A 19,962-nucleotide genomic window follows, 5' to 3' on the forward strand; every position below is an offset into this window, starting at 1 on the left:
TTTTTCAGATTCTGCGTTTCCCTCTCTCTCTGCCTCTCCCCTGCTTGTTCTCTCTCTCTCTCTTTCTCTCCGAAAAATAAACATAAAAAAAAAAGTTGCACACTCTTCCGACTGAGCCAGCCAGGCGCCCCTCTAATCTATTGAACATTTAATGACAATAAGTAATATAGCCTAGAGAAATACAGTATTTATTATGTGGTAGGTCTATTTTTTTTAATTATTTTTTATTTTCTTAAATATTTATTTATTTATTTATTTATTTTATTTATTTATTTAATGTGTAGTTAGTTATTTTTGACAGAGAGAGAGCAGGAGTGCGAGAGGGGCAGAGACAGAGAGGGAGAGAGAGAATTCCAAGCAGGCTCTATGCTGTCAGTGCAGAGCCCAACATGGGGCTTGATCCCACAAGCCTGTGAGATCATGACCTGAGCTAAATCAAGAGTTGGATGCTTAACTGACTGAGCTACCCAGGTGCCCCTATTTATTTTTTAAATGCTTTTATTTTTAGCTTTGAGAGAGAGAGAGAGAGCATGAGTGGGGGGGGAGAGAAAGAATGTCGAGCAGGCTCTATGATCAGCACAAAGCCCAACATGGAGCTTTATCCCATGATCCCAGGATTATGACCTGAGCTGAAGCTGAAATCAAGAGTTGGTTGCTCAACCTACTGAGCCATCCAGGTGCCCCACAATTATTTATTAAAAAAACTTATTTATTTATTTATTTATTTATTTATTTATTTATTTATTTATTTATTTATTTTGAGAGAGAGAGAGAGAGAGCAAGGGAGAGGCAGAGAGAGAATCCTGAGCAGCCTCTGCACTGTCAGTGCAGAGCCCAGTGTGGGGCTTGATCCCACAAACCGTAAGATCATGACCTGAACTGAAATCAAGAGTCACCCAGATGCCCCCCAATTATTTGTTTTTTAAATTGAAGTATAGTTGACACACGTTCATTTCAGGTGTAGAAAATAGTGAATTGACAACTCTATATGCTGTGCTCACCACACGCTTAGTTGTCATGTGTCACCATAAAATGCTATTGCAATACCATTGACTGTATTCTATATGCTGTACTTTTTTGTCCCTGCGACTTATTCATTCCATAACTAGAAGCCTATATCTCCCACTTCCCTTTGTACATTTTGCCTATCTCTTCAACCCCCTTCCCTTTGGCAACCACCAGTTCTCAGTATTTATGGTCTTTTTGTGCTTTTTGTTTGTTTTTTAGATTTCACATATAAGTGAAATCATGTGGTATTTGTCTTTCTGTCTGACTTAATTTCACTTAGCATAATACCCCCTAGGCCCATCCATGTTGTCATAAATGGCAAGATCTCATTATTTTTATGGCTGAATAATATATATATGTGTATTATATTACATATATAATATAATATTTATTATAATATTATATATATATAATATACACATATATATGTGTGTGTGTGTGTGTGTATGTAAACCCCATGTGGTCTTTGTTCATCTGTCAGTGGACATTTAGGTTGGTAGGTCTGTTTTCGATTTGAACTTAATTTCAGTCTTCATTGAAATAGTGTAAATTTGATTTTTTAGATCTGAAGTCAGCTGTAAAAAGTTGACTTCTGGATGAATAAAAACCATAATCAGACTACATTAACCGTGGTGAAAATGTCAAAATGTTGAAATAAATCATTAGATCAGGCATAAAGAGTTTTAAATGTTTCAGTTATTCCAATTATGCATGTTTGAAGGAGAACTTATTTTTTAAAAATCTAAATTAATTAATTTCCATTTTCTGTTAATTTTGCTGGTGTTGGTTAGTACTTTTGGATCAGGTACACCTGAAAACTTTCTGTAGTACAGTATTTCATTGAAAGAGTAGTCTCGGACTCATGTGATTACACTTATTATGGCTTTTAGAATTTCACACATCTTCCTCAACACAACCAAGAATAGAATTGGGTTTTTTCACTTCTTGGGAGCAGCCTCTTAGGTAGACTGAGCAGATTCTAGGGCAAGTAGGAGAGGCAGATACTTCCATAATCATATGTTCTCTATTTCTTTTCCCTTTCTGTGCTTTATATTGTCTGTTCTTTATTTCCTGTGTTTTGCTTTATTTTCTAAAGACAGAAAGACCAAGAATAGAAAAGTAGAATGAAACCTCCACAGAAACAGAGACTTTTGTCTGTTTTGTTTATTCCAAGCACTGAGAAGAGTTCGTGGTTCATAGCAGGCTCTCAGTGAATATTTGTTGAATGAATAAATGAATGAAGGAATAAAGAGGAATTTGATGCAGGTTCTTAAAATTCTTCCTGGATAGAACCTGTGATTACTTAAAAATTTTTCAGATCACACTTCTTTTTTACTCACTGGTATCTTAGAATTTCTTGAGGCCTGTGCTAGGCTTTGCTGTATCATTAACATATGATTTCTAAAAGATAATTAGTTTGGCGAAAACAAATTTGAAGAAGAGGAAATATTGTAGAAAGTGAAACTATTTTGTTTTTTGTAGCCACAATATTATAATATGACAAGAGAGTACCATATTTCAAGGGTTAATTATAGGTCAACTTTAATAATTTATTTCAGAATTAATACACAATAAGTGTTAATTTAATACCCACTTAAAATTTCTTAAAGTCAAAAGCAATAGGTAAAGTCATAGCAAAAAATTAATCTCAATTAAAGATTATGTTAATACTCAATTTTTTAAAAACGCATCTACCATGAGTTTCATTTTACATAATCAAGAACCTCTCTTTTGGAGGGAGCCCAGATGTAAAGAAATAACTGCTCATGTGTTCAACCGATACGTATAGTTTTAAAGCTTTTATTATTAAGTAATCACTCCCAGTGTGGGGCTTGAACTCAAAAGCCGCACACACGCTCTACTGACTGAGCCAGCCAGGTGCCCCATTGCATTCATCCAACATTATCTCAAGTGCTGGCCCTGTGCTTGAGATAGAGTGGGGAGCTAGGCCTGCTCTATGGAACTTAACAGCGGTGCCTTCAAACTCAGATTTATATGACTATCAAAAGTATAGTCTGGCTGGCTCAGTCGGTACAGCATGTGACTCTTGGTCTTGGGGTTGTGAGTTCAAGCCCCACGTTGGGGGTAGAGGTTACTTAAAAAAACATCTCATTTAATCATCTTAGGACTCAATTCAGGTGTTGCTTCTTTTGGAAAGGTCTCTGTGTTAGTTGTTCCTGTCTTCTAGTTTTGTGAGAAGCTCTGTCTTAGCACTCTTTTGTATTTAATTCTTTATATACTAATTTGACTCCTAGGTAGCTTCATGAGGGCATTTTCCTGTTTGTGTTTGTGTTCTAAGTCCCTGGCACAGTGCCCGCCTCTAAGCATACAAACTTGTCAGGAATGAGAAGGGAAATGCCATACTGCTAATTGTGGGGTATGGCTACTTTGCATAGATCCTTAGAGTTGCAGGAAAACTATGAAGGGGCAGTCATGGTCAAGTGGAAAACTGAAAGGGATTTGGAGGACCAGGTTCTGTGATGGAGGTTTTTGGTCTGCCACCTTAATCCCCACAGGAATTTTATGAGGCAGGTGGTAACATGAGGAAACTGAGAGGCAGAGAAGTTATGTAATTCATCCCAAGTGTCCGGTACTAAATGGCAAAACTGATAGAAAGCCTTTGTCTGTCTTAATTCCACTTACTTATCTATAAAACAGAGATATTCTATTTGCCTTATATACCTCACAGAATCATCAAGAGAGAGAAATCTGTGTCCAGTAGCTGTAAGTAAAAGCACATAAACTTGTTATTATTAGCTATCTGTGCTAAAATTTGTTTTAACTTTGATGTGATTTTTGCCTAAGTTTTTGCCTTATTTGACCTGAATTGTTCAACTAGTAACTGTTGAAGAAGAAAATAAGAAGAGTTAATTACTTTTTTTTGGTCTCCCCAAATAAAAATAATGTTATTTCTTTTATCATTTCTTTTAGAAATGGACTTCCTGGGACAATGGATATGCACATTTAAAATTGTGACAAGTATTGCTGATTGTCTTCCAGATGAGTTTTTGTCCTCCAGTATACCAGTTTTTACTTTTACAGCAGAATAGTTTGTGAGCATCTGTTCCCCCATATCCTTGACAAATCTGGGCATTATCAGTCTTTTAACATTTAGAGAAAAATAATCCAGCTTCAATTTATTTGATTATTATTTGTGAAGTTGAACATCTCTTATTATTTGTTGATTATTTGCATTTTTTATAATTTGCTTACTAGCAAATTCATTTTTCTACTCAGCTATCTTATTGGTTTGTAGGGACCCTCTATATACACCATATATTGTAGATATTTTCAAGTTAGTTACTTGTATTTTAACTTTTGTTTATGGCATCTTTTCTTGTTATGTAGTCAGATCTGTCTTCCTTTATGGATGGTTTCTAGCTTTGATGTTATACTTAGAAGACTTTCCCTTTGCCAAGATCATAAAAGTAAATTAAAATCTGTTCCCTCTTCTCATATACTCAGGAATAATTATTTTGTGCATTCAAGAATGGTGTTTAAATAAAAAAAATTTTTTTTAATGTTTATTTTTGAGAAAGAGAGAGACAGTGCAAGTGGGGGAGGGGCAAAGAGAGAGAGGGAGGGACAGAATCTGGAGCAGGCCCCAGGCTCTGAGCTGCCAGCACAGAGCCTGATGTGGGGCTTGAACTCTCAAACCGGGAGATCGTGACCTGAGCCGAAGTTGGGTGCTTAACTGACTAAGCCACCCAGGTGCCCCAAGAGTGATGTTTAGATCTATTATTTGGGAGTATGATTAGCCACTAGACTTGTTCGCCATTTCATGAAATGTTTGAAAACTGGGAGTACTAGACAAGGGAATGTTAATTGAAGGGTAAAGTGAAGTCACTCTCTAAGGCCAAATTAGTGACCCTTGTCTTTTAGCTGTTTATATACAAGATGGCTGCTCACATTGGAGATAATCCTAAAAGGTGTGAGTTAATCGGCTTTCCTTGTGATGAAAATTCTTTTCCGGGGCGCCTGGGTGGCGCAGTCGGTTGAGCGTCCGACTTCAGCCAGGTCACCATCTCGCGGTCCGGGAGTTCGAGCCCCGCGTCAGGCTCTGGGCTGATGGCTCAGAGCCTGGAGCCTGTTTCCGATTCTGTGTCTCCCTCTCTCTCTGCCCCTCCCCCGTTCATGCTCTGTCTCTCTCTGTCCCAAAAATAAATAAAACGTTGAAAAAAAAATTAAAAAAAAAAAAAAAGAAAATTCTTTTCCAAAAGTTTAGATTTTAGTGTGTATTGGGATAGATCAGAATGTTGTTATTTTACTGTTCTGCTGCCATCAGAGTATAAGGGTGTGGGGAGTGAGAGTAGGGTAGAATAAAGAAAAGGAAGAGAAAGGGGATATGAATAGAAAGGATTAGTTAGGAAGGAAAAGTAACAATGCTGAGGAGTATGAAACACAAAAGTCAGAGAGCCTTAATAAACCAACCATTCCATTTCCTGAATTATATTTTGTTTTCTTTTGTGGTTGTAAGCGTTTGTGTGCCTAATACAGTTTGAAAACCAGCAGTGACTTTAACCTGATTATTAATATTCAGTTTTGGTATTTCCATGGTACACGTGTTGTGCTGTGTGTAAGGGTGCATGCATGCGTGCAAACCGTCACCACCATTTGAATGAAAAATCAGTTGGTAATTTTAAAAGTGAAACTCTGGTGTGAAACTGTCATTTCCTCCAGAAGCAATAAAGTAAATAAATAGTTGTCAACCGCAAACCCAGTTTTTTGTAAGTTATATGGAAGACTGTGCCTTTCTTTATTGCCTATTTTTCTTTATTTAGCACTTGACACAAATGTCTTAGCCTCATAGGTGAAGTATCATTCTGTAAACAATATTTTTTAGACTTAGATTTTATTAGGATGGATTTGTGACTTTTCTGTGTTAAGCAGTTTACAAAAGAGAACATAAAATCAGAGAGGTCTATAATCTTTTAAAAGAAATTTAGTGTCTGTGTACCTCATTTATCTGCTTTGTTTATTTGCTTAGACACAAAGCTATTTTTGTGTGTGCATAACATGCTTATTTGGGATTTGTGACATTTTAAGAGTATGATATTTACTGCCAGGTTCTAGGAAAGAATTGTTAACTTTCTTACACCTCACAAAGTACCTTTAAGAATTTTTTTTGTATTTGAGAGAGAGAGCGAGCGAGCACACGAGTCGGGGAGAGGGTCAGAGAGGGAGAGAGACAGAGACAGAGACAGAGAGAATCTTAAGCAGTCTCTCCATGCTCAGTGCTGAGCCCAAAGTGGGGCTTGATCCCGTGACCCTGAGATCATGACCTGAGCTGAAATCAAGAGTCAGTGCTCAACTGACTGAGCCTCCCAGGTGCCCCGGCAAAGTACTTTCAACAGGCATTTTGCTCACCACAATAAAGAGAGGAACAGGGAACAGGTTAAAAGGATTGAAAACTCAGGAACCTAAGATAGGAAGAGGAGAATACTTGGCTCTTGAACCCAGTTCTTAGGAATTCAGATCCTTATTCAGATCTCATTATTTTGTGTTCCTTATATCCTTGCCTGGGAGCAGAGATAATTGTAAGTAGAGACGTTTCAGTGATATGAAGGAATAATAGTTCATAAATGAGGGAAAGGGAAGCTTTTTACTGAGCCAACATTAATTATCCTCATAAAGTGTAGGTAGTATTAGTCCCACTTTACTGATGAAAAACCAGATTAAAGTAACCTGCCCAAGGTCACACATAAAAAGCAGTGGAGTAGAGATTCATACTGAGGCTTTCTGATTCCAAGATCTATTCCTGTTCTCTACACCGTCCCATGTTCAAAGCTAAAATCTAAAAGGGTAGGGAAGAATATGTATGCAAAAGATAAAAGTGAGTGATTTTAATTGTAAATTACATTGTAAATGTTTCATTATGATTAATTTGATTTCAGCTTAACACAAAGGGTTAGAGCAATTAAAGAGAATATTGTAATACGCATAAAATATTGACTTCAGAATTTGGAAAAATCATATAAAGAAGAGTAACTTCAAGGTTTTTAGTTATTAAGTGATTAAGTTTTAAGTTATTAAGCCTTAAATGATCAGGGTTGTGAAAGGTATCCTTCTTTCAAACTGGAGTATAAATCCCATGGGCAAGGATTATACTCTTCAACATTTGTCTTCTCTCTCACTGTGCCTGGGGAGGTGGGATGAATATGCGCATATGACTTGCCTCTTTAGTAATTATGCTGTTGTTAAGAACAATTTCATTGCTCATTTTTGTCCTGCTTTTGCCAAATTCTGAGAATTAATAACTATTTTTCATTAGGCGAATGGTTCTTAACCCAGGTAATTTTATCAGTAAACTTTTGCACATGAAAAGAACGCTGCTGCACATGGTGGAGTTATTGCACTGTGAAGAAATTGCTGAGGGCAAACCAGTGTGTGTAAGGTGTCCCCGTTTGCAAGTGAAATTCACATTTTGTGCCGTTAATGTTTGTTTATGCACGTCCATTATTGCTTTTAGGATATTCGGAAATTCTTTGGGGTTATACCAAGTGGAAAGAAACTTGTGACTGACACAGTGAAGAAGAATGAGAAGACAAAGTCTGCTGAAGAAACTTTAAAAGCAAAGAAAGGAATAAAGGAAATCAAGGTCAGTTTTCCAGATACCGTATTGAACTGTATAAAAAGTTAAATAAATTCAGTTCCTAGACTTGATATTATGCGAGCCTGAAATGAATATAGATTTCAACTCATTTTGCAGAGAAGGAAGACAAGTATATTTCTAATTAATACAGCTTCCTGCATTCATTGCTTGTTTTCCTATAGGAGAGATGGAACCCTTTTCAGTTGTTAAAACTTTGTATTTTAAGACCAAAGTTTATTCTTAAAGACATGAGCCCCAAGTGAAAGGTGTTGGACTTCTGGTGAAGGAGAACTTTGGAGGAAAGCTTTATTCTTTCCTTGTCTTCCTTGGGCCTCAGAGAAGTTAAGGTACAGTGTCACTGTAGAAAGCAGGTGATGGCTACAGTAGTGTGTCTGAGTTAATATTGTTCCACTTTGTGTAAGATATGAGTTTTGCAACTCTACAGGTCTATTTACCACCATTGTTTATGTTTTAACTATATGTATTATAGCTACATGTGTTAATACTCGACATTCATTTTTTTTTTTAATTTTTTTTTTAACGTTTTTATTTATTTTTGAGACAGAGAGAGACAGAGCATGAACGGGGGAGGGGCAGAGAGAGAGGGAGACACAGAATCGGAAGCAGGCTCCAGGCTCTGAGCCATCAGCCCAGAGCCCGACGCGGGGCTCAAACTCACAGACCGCGAGATCGTGACCTGAGCTGAAGTCGGACGCTTAACCGACTGAGCCACCCAGGCACCAGTACTCCACATTCAGTGTGATAATTTTTGCTCGAAACAGACATGTATTTTATTTTATTTTATTTTATTTTATTTTATTTTATTTTATTTTATTTTATTTTATTTTATTTTATTTATTTTTTTCAATATATGAAATTTATTGTCAAGTTGGTTTCCATACAACACCCAGTGCTCATCCCAAAAGGTGTCCTCCTCAATACCCATCACCCACCCTCTCCTCCCTCCCACCCCCCATCAACCCTCAGTTTGTCCTCAGTTTTTAAGAGTCTCTTATGCTTTGGCTCTCTCCCACTCTAACCTCTTTTTTTTTTTTTCCTTCCCCTCCCGCATGGGTTTCTGTTAAGTTTCTCCGGATCCACATGAGAGCGAAAACATGGTATCTGTCTTTCTCTGTATGGCTTATTTCACTTAGCATCACACTCTCCAGTTCCATCCACGTTGCTACAAAGGGCCATATTTCATTCTTTCTCATTGCTATGTAGTACTCCGTTGTGTATATAAACCACCATTTCTTTATCCATTCATCAGTTGATGGACATTTAAGCTCTTTCCACAATTTAGCTATTGTTGAGAGTGCTGCTATAAACATTTGGGTACAAGTGCCCCTATGCATCAGTACTCCTGTATCCCTTGGGTAAATTCCTAGCAGTGCTATTGCTGGGTCATAGGGTAAGTCTATTTTTAATTTTCTGAGGAACCTCCACACTGTTTTCCAGAGTGGCTGCACCAGTTTGCATTCCCACCAACAGTGCAAGAGGGTTCCCGTTTCTCCACATCCTCTCCAGCATCTATAGTCTCCTGATTTGTTCATTTTGGCCACTCTGACTGGTGTGAGGTGATATCTGAGTGTGGTTTTGATTTGTATTTCCCTGATGAGGAGCGACGTTGAGCATCTTTTCATGTGCCTGTTGGCCATCCGGATGTCTTCTTTAGAGAAGTGTCTATTGATGTTTTCTGCCCATTTCTTCACTGGGTTATTTGTTTTTCGGGTGTGGAGTTTGGTGAGCTCTTTATAGATTTTGGATACTAGCCCTTTGTCCGATATGTCATTTGCAAATATCTTTTCCCATTCCGTTGATTGCCTTCTAGTTTTGTTGGTTGTTTCCTTTGCTGTGCAGAAGCTTTTTATCTTCATAAGGTCCCAGTAATTCATTTTTGCTTTTAATTCCCTTGCCTTTGGGGATGTGTCGAGTAAGAGAGCGCTACGGCTGAGGTCAGAGATGTCTTTTCCTGCTTTCTCCTCTAGGGTTTTGATGGTTTCCTGTCTCACATTCAGGTCCTTTATCCATTTTGAGTTTATTTTTGTGAATGGTGTGAGAAAGTGGTCTAGTTTCAATCTTCTGCATGTTGCTGTCCAGTTCTCCCAGCACCATTTGTTAAAGAGACTGTCTTTTTTCCATTGGATGTTCTTTCCTGCTTTGTCAAAGATGAGTTGGCCATACGTTTGTGGGTCTAGTTCTGGGGTTTCTATTCTATTCCATTGGTCTATGTGTCTGTTTTTGTGCCAATACCATCCTGTCTTGATGATGACAGCTTTGTAGTAGAGGCTAAAGTCTGGGATTGTGATGCCTCCTGCTTTGGTGGTCTTCTTCAAAATTACTTTGGCTATTCGGGGCCTTTTGTGGTTCCATATGAATTTTAGAATTGCTTGTTCTAGCTTCGAGAAGAATGCTGGTGCAATTTTGATGGGGATTGCATTGAATGTGTAGATAGCTTTGGGTAGTATTGACATTTTGACAATATTTATTCTTCCAATCCATGAGCAGGGAATGTCTTTCCATTTCTTCATATCTTCTTCAATTACCTTCCTAAGCTTTCTATAGTTTTCAGCATACAGATCTTTTACATCTTTGGTTAGATTTATTCCTAGGTATTTTATGCTTCTTGGTGCCATTGTGAATGGGATCAGTTTCTTTATTTGTCTTTCTGTTGCTTCATTGTTAGTGTATAAGAATGCAACTGATTTCTGTACATTGATTTTGTATCCTACAACTTTGCTGAATTCATGTATCAGTTCTAGCAGACTTTTGGTGGAGTCTATCGGATTTTCCATGTACAATATCATGTCATCTGCAAACAGCGAAAGCTTGACTTCGTCTTTGCCAATTTCGATGCCTTTGATTTCCTTTTGTTGTCTGATTGCTGATGCTAGAACTTCCAGCACTATGTTAAACAACAGCGGTGAGAGTGGGCATCCCTGTCGTATTCCTGATCTCAGGGAAAAAGCTTTCAGTTTTTCCCCATTGAGTATGATGTTAGCTGTGGGCTTTTCACAAATGGCTTTTATGATGTTTAAGTATGTTCCTTCTATCCCGACTTTCTCAAGGGTTTTTATTAAGAAAGGGTGCTGGATTTTGTCAAGGCCTTTTCTGCATCGATTGACAGGATCATATTCTCTTTTCTTTTATTAATGTGATGTATCATGTTGATTGATTTGCGAATGTTGAACCAGCCCTGCATCCCAGGAATGAATCCCACTTGATCATGGTGAATAATTCTTTTTATATGCTGTTGAATTCGATTTGCTAGTATCTTATTGAGAATTTTTGCATCCATATTCATCAGGGATATTGGCCTGTAATTCTCTTTTTTTACTGGGTCTCTGTCTGGTTTAGGAATCAAAGTAATACTGGCTTCATAGAATGAGTCTGGAAGTTTTCCTTCCCTTTCTATTTCTTGGAATAGCTTGAGAAGGATAGGTATTATCTCTGCTTTAAACATCTGGTAGAACTCCCCTGGGAAGCCATCTGGTCCTGGACTCTTATTTGTTGGGAGATTTTTGATAACCAATTCAATTTCTTCGCTGGTTATGGGTCTGTTCAAGCTTTCTATTTCCTCCTGATTGAGTTTTGGAAGAGTGTGGGTGTTTAGGAATTTGTCCATTTCTTCCAGGTTGTCCAATTTGTTGGCATATAATTTTTCATAGTATTCCCTGATGATTGCTTGTATCTCTGAGGGATTGGTTGTAATAATTCCATTTTCATTCATGACTTTATCTATTTGGGTCATCTCCCGTTTCTTTTTGAGAAGCCTGGCTAGAGGTTTGTCAATTTTGTTTATTTTTTCAAAAAACCAACTCTTGGTTTCGTTGATCTGCTCTACAGTTTTTTTAGATTCTATATTGTTTATTTCTGCTCTGAGCTTTATTATTTCTCTTCTTCTGCTGGGTTTAGGCTGCCTTTGCTGTTCTGCTTCTAGTTCCTTTAGGTGTGCTGTTAGATTTTGTATTTGGGATTTTTCCTGTTTCTTGAGATAGGCCTGGATTGCAATGTATTTTCCTCTCAGGACTGCCTTCGCTGCATCCCAAAGCGTTTAGATTGTTGTATTTTCATTTTCGTTTGTTTCCATATATTTTTTAATTTCTTCTCTAATTGCCTGGTTGACCCACTCATTCTTTAGTAGGGTGTTCTTTAACCTCCGTGTTTTTTGAGGTTTTCCAGACTTTTTTCTGTGGTTGATTTCAAGCTTCATAGCATTGTGGTCTGAAAGTATGCATGGTATAATTTCAATTCTTGTATACTTATGAAGGGTTGTTTTGTGACCCAGTATATGATCTATCTTGGAGAATGTTCCATGTGCACTTGAGAAGAAAGTATATTCTGTTGCTTTGGGATGCAGACTTCTAAATATATCTGTCAAGTCCATCTGATCCAATGTGTCATTCAGGGCCCTTGTTTCTTTATCGACCATGTGTCTAGATGATCTATCCATTTCTGTAAGTGGGGTGTTAAAGTCCCCTGCAATTACCACATTCTTATCAATAAGGTTGCTTATGTTTGTGAGTAATTGTTTTATATATTTGGGGGCTCCGGTATTCGGCGCATAGACATTTATCATTGTTAGCTCTTCCTGATGGATAGACCCTGTAATTATTATATAATGCCCTTCTTCATCTTTTGTTACAGCCTTAATTTAAAGTCTAGTTTGTCTGATACAAGTATGGCTACTCCAGCTTTCTTTTGGCTTCCAGTAGCATGATAAATAGTTCTCTATCCCCTCACTCTCAATCTAAAGGTGTCCTCAGATCTAAAATGAGTCTCTTGTAGACAGCAAATAGATGGGTCTTGTTTTTTTATCCATTCTGATACCCTATGTCTTTTGGTTGGCGCATTTAATCCATTTACATTCAGTGTTATTATAGAAAGATACGGGTTTAGAGTCATTGTGATGTCTGTATGTTTTATGCTTGTAGTGATGTCTCTGGTACTTTGTCTCACAGGATCCCCCTTAGGATCTCTTGTAGGGCTGGTTTAGTGGTGACAAATTCCTTCAGTTTTTGTTTGTTTGGGAAGACCTTTATCTCTCCTTCTATTCTAAATGACAGACTTGCTGGATAAAGGATTCTCGGCTGCATATTTTTACTGTTCAATACATTGAAGATCTCGTGCCAATCCTTTCTGGCCTGCCAAGTTTCAAAAGAGAGATCAGTCACGAGTCTTATAGGTCTCCCTTTATAAGTTAGGGCACGTTTATCCCTTGCTGCTTTCAGAATTTTCTCTTTATCCTTGTATTTTGCCAGTTTGACTATGATATGTTGTGCAGAAGATTGATTCAAGTTACGTCTGAAGGGAGTTCTCTGTGCCTCTTGGATTTCAATGCCTTTTTCCTTCCCCAGTTCAGGGAAGTTCTCAGCTATTATTTCTTCAAGTACCCCTTCAGCACCTTTCCCTCTCTCTTCCTCCTCTGGGATACCAATTATGCGTATATTATTTCTCTTTAGTGTGTCACTTAGTTCTCTAATTTTCCCCTCATACTCCTGGATTTTTTTTATCTCTCTTTTTCTCAGCTTCCTCTTTTTCCATAACTTTATCTTTTAGTTCACCTATTCTCTCCTCTGCCTCTTCAATCCGAGCCGTCGTTGTTTCCATTTTGTTTTGCATTTCTTTTAAAGCGTTTTTCAGCTCCTCCTGACTGTTCCTTAGTCCCTTGATCTCTATAGCAAGAGATTCTCTGCTGTCCTGTATACTGTTTTCAAGCCCAGTGATTAATTTTATGACTATTATTCTAAATTCACTTTCTGTTATATTATTTAAATCCTTTTTGATCAGTTCATTGGCTGTTGTTATTTCCTGGAGATTCTTCTGAGGGGAATTCTTCCGTTTGGTCATTTTGGATAGTCCCTGGAGTGGTGCGGGCCTGCAGGGCACTTCCCCTGTGCTGTGGTGTATAACTGCAGTTGGTAGGCGGGGCCACAGTCAGTCCTGATGTCTGCCCCCAGCCCACCGCTGGGGCCACAGTCAGACTGGTGTGTGCCTTCTCTTCCCCTCTCCTAGGGGTGGGATTCACTGTGGGGTGGCGTGGCCTGTCTGGGCTACTTGCACACTGCCAGGGTTGTGGTGCTGGGGATCTGGCATATTAGCTGGGGTGGGTTGGCAAGGTGCACGGGGGCTGGAGGGGCAGGCTTAGCTCGCTTCTCCTTAGGTGATCCACTTCAGGAGGGGCCCTGTGGCAGCCAGAGGGAGTCAGACCCACTGCTGGAGGGGTGGCTCTGCAGAAGCACAGCGTTGGGTGTTTGCGCGGAGTGAGCAAGTTCCCTGGCAGGAACTGGTTCCCTTTGGGATTTTGGCTGGGGATGGGCGAGGGAGATGGCGCTGGTGAGTGCCTTTGTTCCCCACCAAACAGAGCTCTGTCGTCCCGGGGCTCAGCAACTCTCCCTCCCTTTGTCCTCCAGCCTTCCCGCTTTCCGAGGAGAGCTGTTCACTTATGACCTCCCAGATGCTAAGTCCCGCTTGCTGTCGGAACACACTCCGTCTGGCCCCTCCGCTTTTGCCAGCCAGACTTGGGGGCTCTGCTTGGCCGGCGGGCCGCCCCTCCGCCCTGGCTCCCTCCCGCCAGTCCATGCAGCGCGCACCGCCTCTCTGCCCTTCCTACCCTCTTCCGTGGGCCTCTCGTCTGTGCTTGGCTCCAGAGACTCCATTCTGCTAGTCTTCTGGTGGTTTCCTGGGTTAGTTAGGCAGGTGTAAGTGGAATCTAAGTGATCAGCAGGATGCATGCTGAGCCCAGCGTCCTCCTAAGCCGCCATCTTCTCTTCACCCCAGACATGTATTTTAAAGAAATTAAGAGGAAAAAATTGATCTTTTGTATTTACCCATATTTGCCATTTCTGGTACTTTTCATTTCTTATCGAAGATAAGAATTTCTTAATTTCTATCTCATATCATTGTCTTTATACCTGAAGAATTTTCTTTGCCATTTCTTGTAGTGTAGGTCTTTGGTAACACATTGCCTAAGTTTTTGTTTATTTATTTAACAGTTTATTTATTTTGAGAGAGAGAGAGCATGCATGCACACAAGCAGGGGGAAGGGCAGAGAGAGGAAGACAGAATCTGCACTTACAGTGCAGAGCCTGAAGTGGCGCTCAGTCTCATGAACCTTGAGATCATGACTTGAGCCAAAATCAAGAGTTGGTTGCTTAACTGACTGAGCCACCCAGGTGCCTGTAAATTTTTGTTTATTTAATAATGTCTTTATTTTGTCTTCATTCTTGAAGGATATTTTTGCTGGATATAGAATTTTGGATTGACAGTTTTTTGTTTCAGCACTTTAAAATGTTCCATTGTCCTTTGGTCTCTATTTTTTTCTGGAAAGATGGTAGCAGTCATTCATATTGTTTTCTTTTGTATGTTATGTATTGTTTTTCTCATGCTGCTTTACAGATTTTTATCTTTGGTTTTCAGCTTTGACTGTGGTGTGCCTGTGTGTGGTTTTCTTGCGTGTATCCTGTTTATGGTTTCTGAGTTTCTTGAATCTATACATCTCATCAAATTTGGGAACTTTCTGCCATTATTTGTTCAAATATATTTCTGCCTCATTCTCTTTGTCCTCTTCTGGGATTCCAATTATACACATATCAGAATTTTGATATTGCCTCATCGCTCATGGAGATTTGTTCATTTTTATTCTTTTTTTTTCCCTATATTTCAGATTATATAATTTCTTTGTTACTGTCTTCAGGTTCATTGACTCTTCTTCCCTCTCCAGTTTGCTGTTAAGCCTATGTAATGAATATGTTATTTTAAATATTGCATTTTTCAATTCTAGAATTTCTGATTGTTTCTTTTTCATAGTTTTTATTTATTTATGTTCTTGAATGTGGTTATAATAGGTACTTTAAACTTCTTGTTGGCTAATTCTAACATATTAGGATTGGTCTCTATTAAATGCCTTTTCTCTTAAGTCTTTGGCTCAAGTATTAGTTTGGGCTACTATAGCAAAATACATAGACTGGATGACTTAAACTGAAATTTATTTTCTTACAGTTCTGGAGGCTAGAAGTCTATGGTTAAGGTTCCAGCCAATTCAGTTCTTGGCAAGAACTCTCTGGATTGTAGATAGCTACCTTCTTGCTGTGTCCTCACTTAACGTTTTCTTGGTGCAAGCACATCGAGGGAGAGAGAGGTAGAGAGAGCACGTGCGCTAGTGAGTGTGTGTACATACATGTGTGAGTGAGGCCTCTGGTATCTCTTCAAGGACATAAAGCTTGTCAGATCAGGGCCCCATCCTTTACGACCTCATTTAACCATAATTCCTTAGAGACTTCTTCTCCAAATACAGCAACAATGGGGACATAGGGGCTCAACATATGAATTAGGAGGGATACAAGCATTCAGTCCAAACATTTTGCCTGTGGTCCCCCAAATCCATGTTCTTCTCACAATGCAAAATACATTTATTCCATCCTGACAGCCCCTAAAAGTCTTAACTCATTACAGCACCAACTGTCAAGTCCAGAGTCTTACCTAAATACCATTTAAACCAGATAGGGTGAGATTCAAGGTATGATTTCTCCTGAGAAAATTCCTCTTTAGCTGTGGACCTGGGAAACCAGACAAGCATGTGTTTCTAAAATACAGTGGTGGGATAGGCATGGAATAGACATTCCCATTTCAAAAGGGAGAAATCAGATGGAAGAAAGGGGGGGATGGGTCCCAAGCAAGTCCAAAACCTAGCAAGGCCAAAACCTAGCAAGGCAAATTCTATTAGATCTTAAAGCTTGAGAAAATCTTTAGCTTGATGCCCTGCCTTCTGGACCCACTGGGGCAGTCGTCCCAGTCCCAAGGCTTCTGGATGGAGGCTGTTTGATCTGTTGAAACAAGAAGTAAGGCAGCCTGATCTCTGAATCACCTTCATGATCTCTTCTCCTTTTCTTAGAGAATGGTGCAGGTTTGCAGCTGAATAGCTCTCCTGTCCTTCCTGTAGAATCAAGAAGTCTGACAGCCTTTCTTCATTTTGTCTCATTTCAAACTAGCACCGTTTTTCCTTGTGAAATCTCATTATCTCTTTATTGAGTGATAGTCCAGCCACACTTTTGGTGTTCTTTTCAGCACATGTGTTCTCATTTTTTGCAACATAGGTTGAGTATTTTCCAAAGCTTTAAGTTCTGTTTCCTTTTTGCTTAACAATTCAGTTCATTTCTCTCTTGTATTTTACTGTAGAGGATCCCAATCTTCACCTTCCAACGGTTTGCTTCGGAATCTCTTCAGCTAAATAATTTCATTGTTCACAAGTTCTATCTTTCACTAAAACACAATGTAGCCAAGTTCTTTGCCATTTTATAACAAGGATTGCCGTTTCTCCAGTTTCCAACAATGTGTTCCTTGATTCTGTCTGAAACCTCACCAGAATGGTCTTTAACGTTTATATTTACCAGCATTCGATTTACGATATATGTATCCTCTAAGATGATAGAAACTTTCCCCATAGCTCTTATTTTTTCTCCTTGAGACCTTGTTGGAGTCGCATTTAACATCCATATTATTGCTAACAGTCCCTTCACAGGAGTCTACATTTTACAAAATTTTTCTTTTTATTTGTTTATTTTGTTTATTGAAGTATGGTTGACAAATAGTATTACATTAGTTTCAGGTGTGCAACATAGTGATTCAGCAACTCTGTGTTATGCTATGCTCACAAGTGTAGGTCCTATACAGCACTATTAAAATACTATTGACTGTATTCCCTAATCTATACCTTTCACCCCCATGATTGATTCACCCTTTCACCCCTATTTACCCATGCCTTCAACCCCCTTCCCTCTGGCAACCACCAGTTCTCAGTATTTATGGATCTGTTTCTGCTTTGTTTATTCGTTTTGTTTTTCAGATTCCACTTATAAGTGAAATCATATGGTATTTGTTTTCTGCTGTCTGACTTATTTCACTTAGTGTAATGCTCTCCAGGTGTGACATATGGCAAGATCTCCTTTTTTTTTTATGGCTGAGTAATATTTTGTTATGTTATTATTTATTTATTTTTATAATAGAAACTTTTATTTTGTTATTTTTTAAAATCTTTATTTATTTTGAGAGCGAGTGAGCAAGCGAGCATGAGCAGGGAAGGAGGAGAGAGAGAGCGAGAGAGAGAATCCTGAGTGGGCTCGGCACTGTCAGCACAGAGTGCAATGTGATGCTTGGTCACGCAACCGTGAGATCATGACCTGAGCTGAAATCAGGAGGCAGACACTTATCTGACTGAACCATCCAGGTGCCCCAGAACTTTTTTTTAAGTTTATTTATTTATTTTAAGTGAGAGAGAGAGCGTGGGCACAAGCAGGGGAGGGGCAGGGAGAGAGAGAGAATCCCAAGCAGGCTCTGCACTGTCAGCACGGAGTGAGATCTCACTCACGAGTGAGATCATGACCTGAGCTGAAACCAAGAGTCAGGCACTTAACCGACTGAGTCACCCAAGTGCCCCTAGAAGGGTTTTTTTTTTTTTTTAGTTTTTTTTTTAAACATTTATTTACTTTTGAGAGACAGAAACAGAGTGCGAACAGGGGAGGGGCAGAGAGAGAGGGAGACACAGAATCTGAAGCAGGCTCTAGGCTGTCAGCACAGAGCGCAACGCGGGGCTTGAACTCACGAACTGTGAGATCATGACCTGAGCTGAAGTCGGTCGCTTAACTGACTGAGCCACCCAGGCGCCCCTAGAACTTTTTTTTTTTAAGTTTATTTATTTTTGAGAGAGAAAGAGAGAGCATGAGTGCACAGAGAGGGAGAGAGAGAATCCCAAGCATGTTCTGTGCTTACAGCGAGAGAGCATGATCTGAGCTGAAATCAAGTCAGACACCCAACCAGCTAAACCACCCAGGTGCCCCATGGCTGAGTAATATTTTAGTGTGCGTGTGTATGTATCTCACATCTTTATCTATCTGTTGATGGACACTTAGGTTGCTATCATATCTTGGCTATGTAGGGGTGTATATATCTTTTTGAATTAGTGTTTTTGTTTTCTTTGGTAAATACTCAGTAGTGGAATTACTGGATCATATTTATATATATGTATTTTTGTATTTTGTATTCTATTTCTATTTTTTAATGTTTTAAGGAACCTCCGTACTGTTTTCCACAGTGGCTGCACCAGCTTGCATTCCCACCAACACTGCATTGAGTGTTTTTTTCCCTCTACATATTCACCAACCCTTGTTTCTTGTCTTTTGATTCTAGCCATTCTGACAGGTGTAATCTGATATTTTATTGTGGTTTGATTTGCCCTGCTGATTAGTGATGTTGAGCATCTTTTCATGTGTCTATTGGTCATCTGAATGTCTTTGCAAAAATTTCTTTTTGGGTTTTCTGCCCACTTTCTCTGCCCATTAGATTATTTGGGGTTTTTTGGTGTTGAGTTGTATAAGTTCTTTATATACTTTGGATGTTAACCCCTTATTGGACATATAATTTGCAAGTATCTTCTCTTATTCAGTAGGTTGCCTCTTCATTTTATTAATGGTTTCCATTGCTGTGCAAAAGCTTTCTATTTTGGTGTAGTCTCAATAGTTAATTTTTGCTTTTGTTTCCCTTGCCGAAATGACATCTAGAAAAATGTTGCAATCTTTTTCAAGATTGCTTTGGCTATTTGGGGTCTTTAATGGTTCCATACAAATTTTAGTATTTTTTGTTCTAGTTCTGTGAAAATTACTGTTGGTATTTTGATAGAGATTGCATTGAATCTATAGATTGCTTTGGGTAGTATGGATGTTGTAACAATATTCGTACAATCTATGAGCATGGAATATCTTTTCATTTGTGACATCTTCAGTTTTGTTCATCAATATTTCATAGTTTTTAGAGTACAGATCTTTCACCTTCTTGACTAAATTTGTTTCTAAGTATTTTATTCTTTTTGGTGCTATTGTAAGTGGAATTGTTTCTTTAATTTCTATTTTTTGAAATGTTTCTATGTATTTTTGAGAGAAAGAGTGTGAGCTGGGGAGGTTCAGAGAGAGAGAGGGGGACAGAGGATCTGAAGCGGGCTCCACACTGACAGCAGAGAGCCTGATGTGGGGCTCGAGCTCACAAACTGTGAGATCACAGCCTGAGCCTAAATGCCTGAGCCTAAGTCAGATGCTCAACCAACTGAACCACCCAGGCACTCCTTAATTTCTATTTATGATACTTTGTTATTAGTTATTTGTTATATTAGTTATATAGAAACAAGACAGGTTTCTGTATATTAATTTTGTATCCTGAGGCTACTGAATTAATTTATTCTAATGTTTTTTTCTGGTGGAGTTAAGGTTTTCTATGAATAGTATCCTGTCATTTGCAAATAGTGATAGTTTACTTCTTTACCAATTTGGAGCCCTTTTCTTTTTCTTGTCTGATTGCTATGGCTAGAACTTCTT

The 19,962-nt window shown here is 38.7% G+C and overlaps 1 protein-coding gene across 2 annotated transcripts in view; it reads left to right on the forward strand.

Annotated features, from left to right (window-relative positions):
* RFC1 (replication factor C subunit 1) overlaps nucleotides 1–19,962 on the forward strand; it is an 88,179-nt gene that overhangs the window by 7,421 nt on the left and 60,796 nt on the right. For both annotated transcript variants that reach the window (XR_005793513.1, XM_040485555.1), the window contains exon 2: nucleotides 7,478–7,606. Coding sequence is in view for 1 of the 2 variants with exons in the window: in XM_040485555.1 (XP_040341489.1) it covers nucleotides 7,478–7,606 (129 nt within the window). In the remaining variant the exon portion in view is untranslated. The remainder of the gene's footprint in view (nucleotides 1–7,477; nucleotides 7,607–19,962) is intronic.

This window comes from Herpailurus yagouaroundi, unplaced genomic scaffold (assembly GCF_014898765.1).
Source record: "Herpailurus yagouaroundi ecotype Mexico unplaced genomic scaffold, PumYag 28, whole genome shotgun sequence".
In the NCBI taxonomy this organism is placed as follows: domain Eukaryota; kingdom Metazoa; phylum Chordata; class Mammalia; order Carnivora; family Felidae; genus Herpailurus; species Herpailurus yagouaroundi.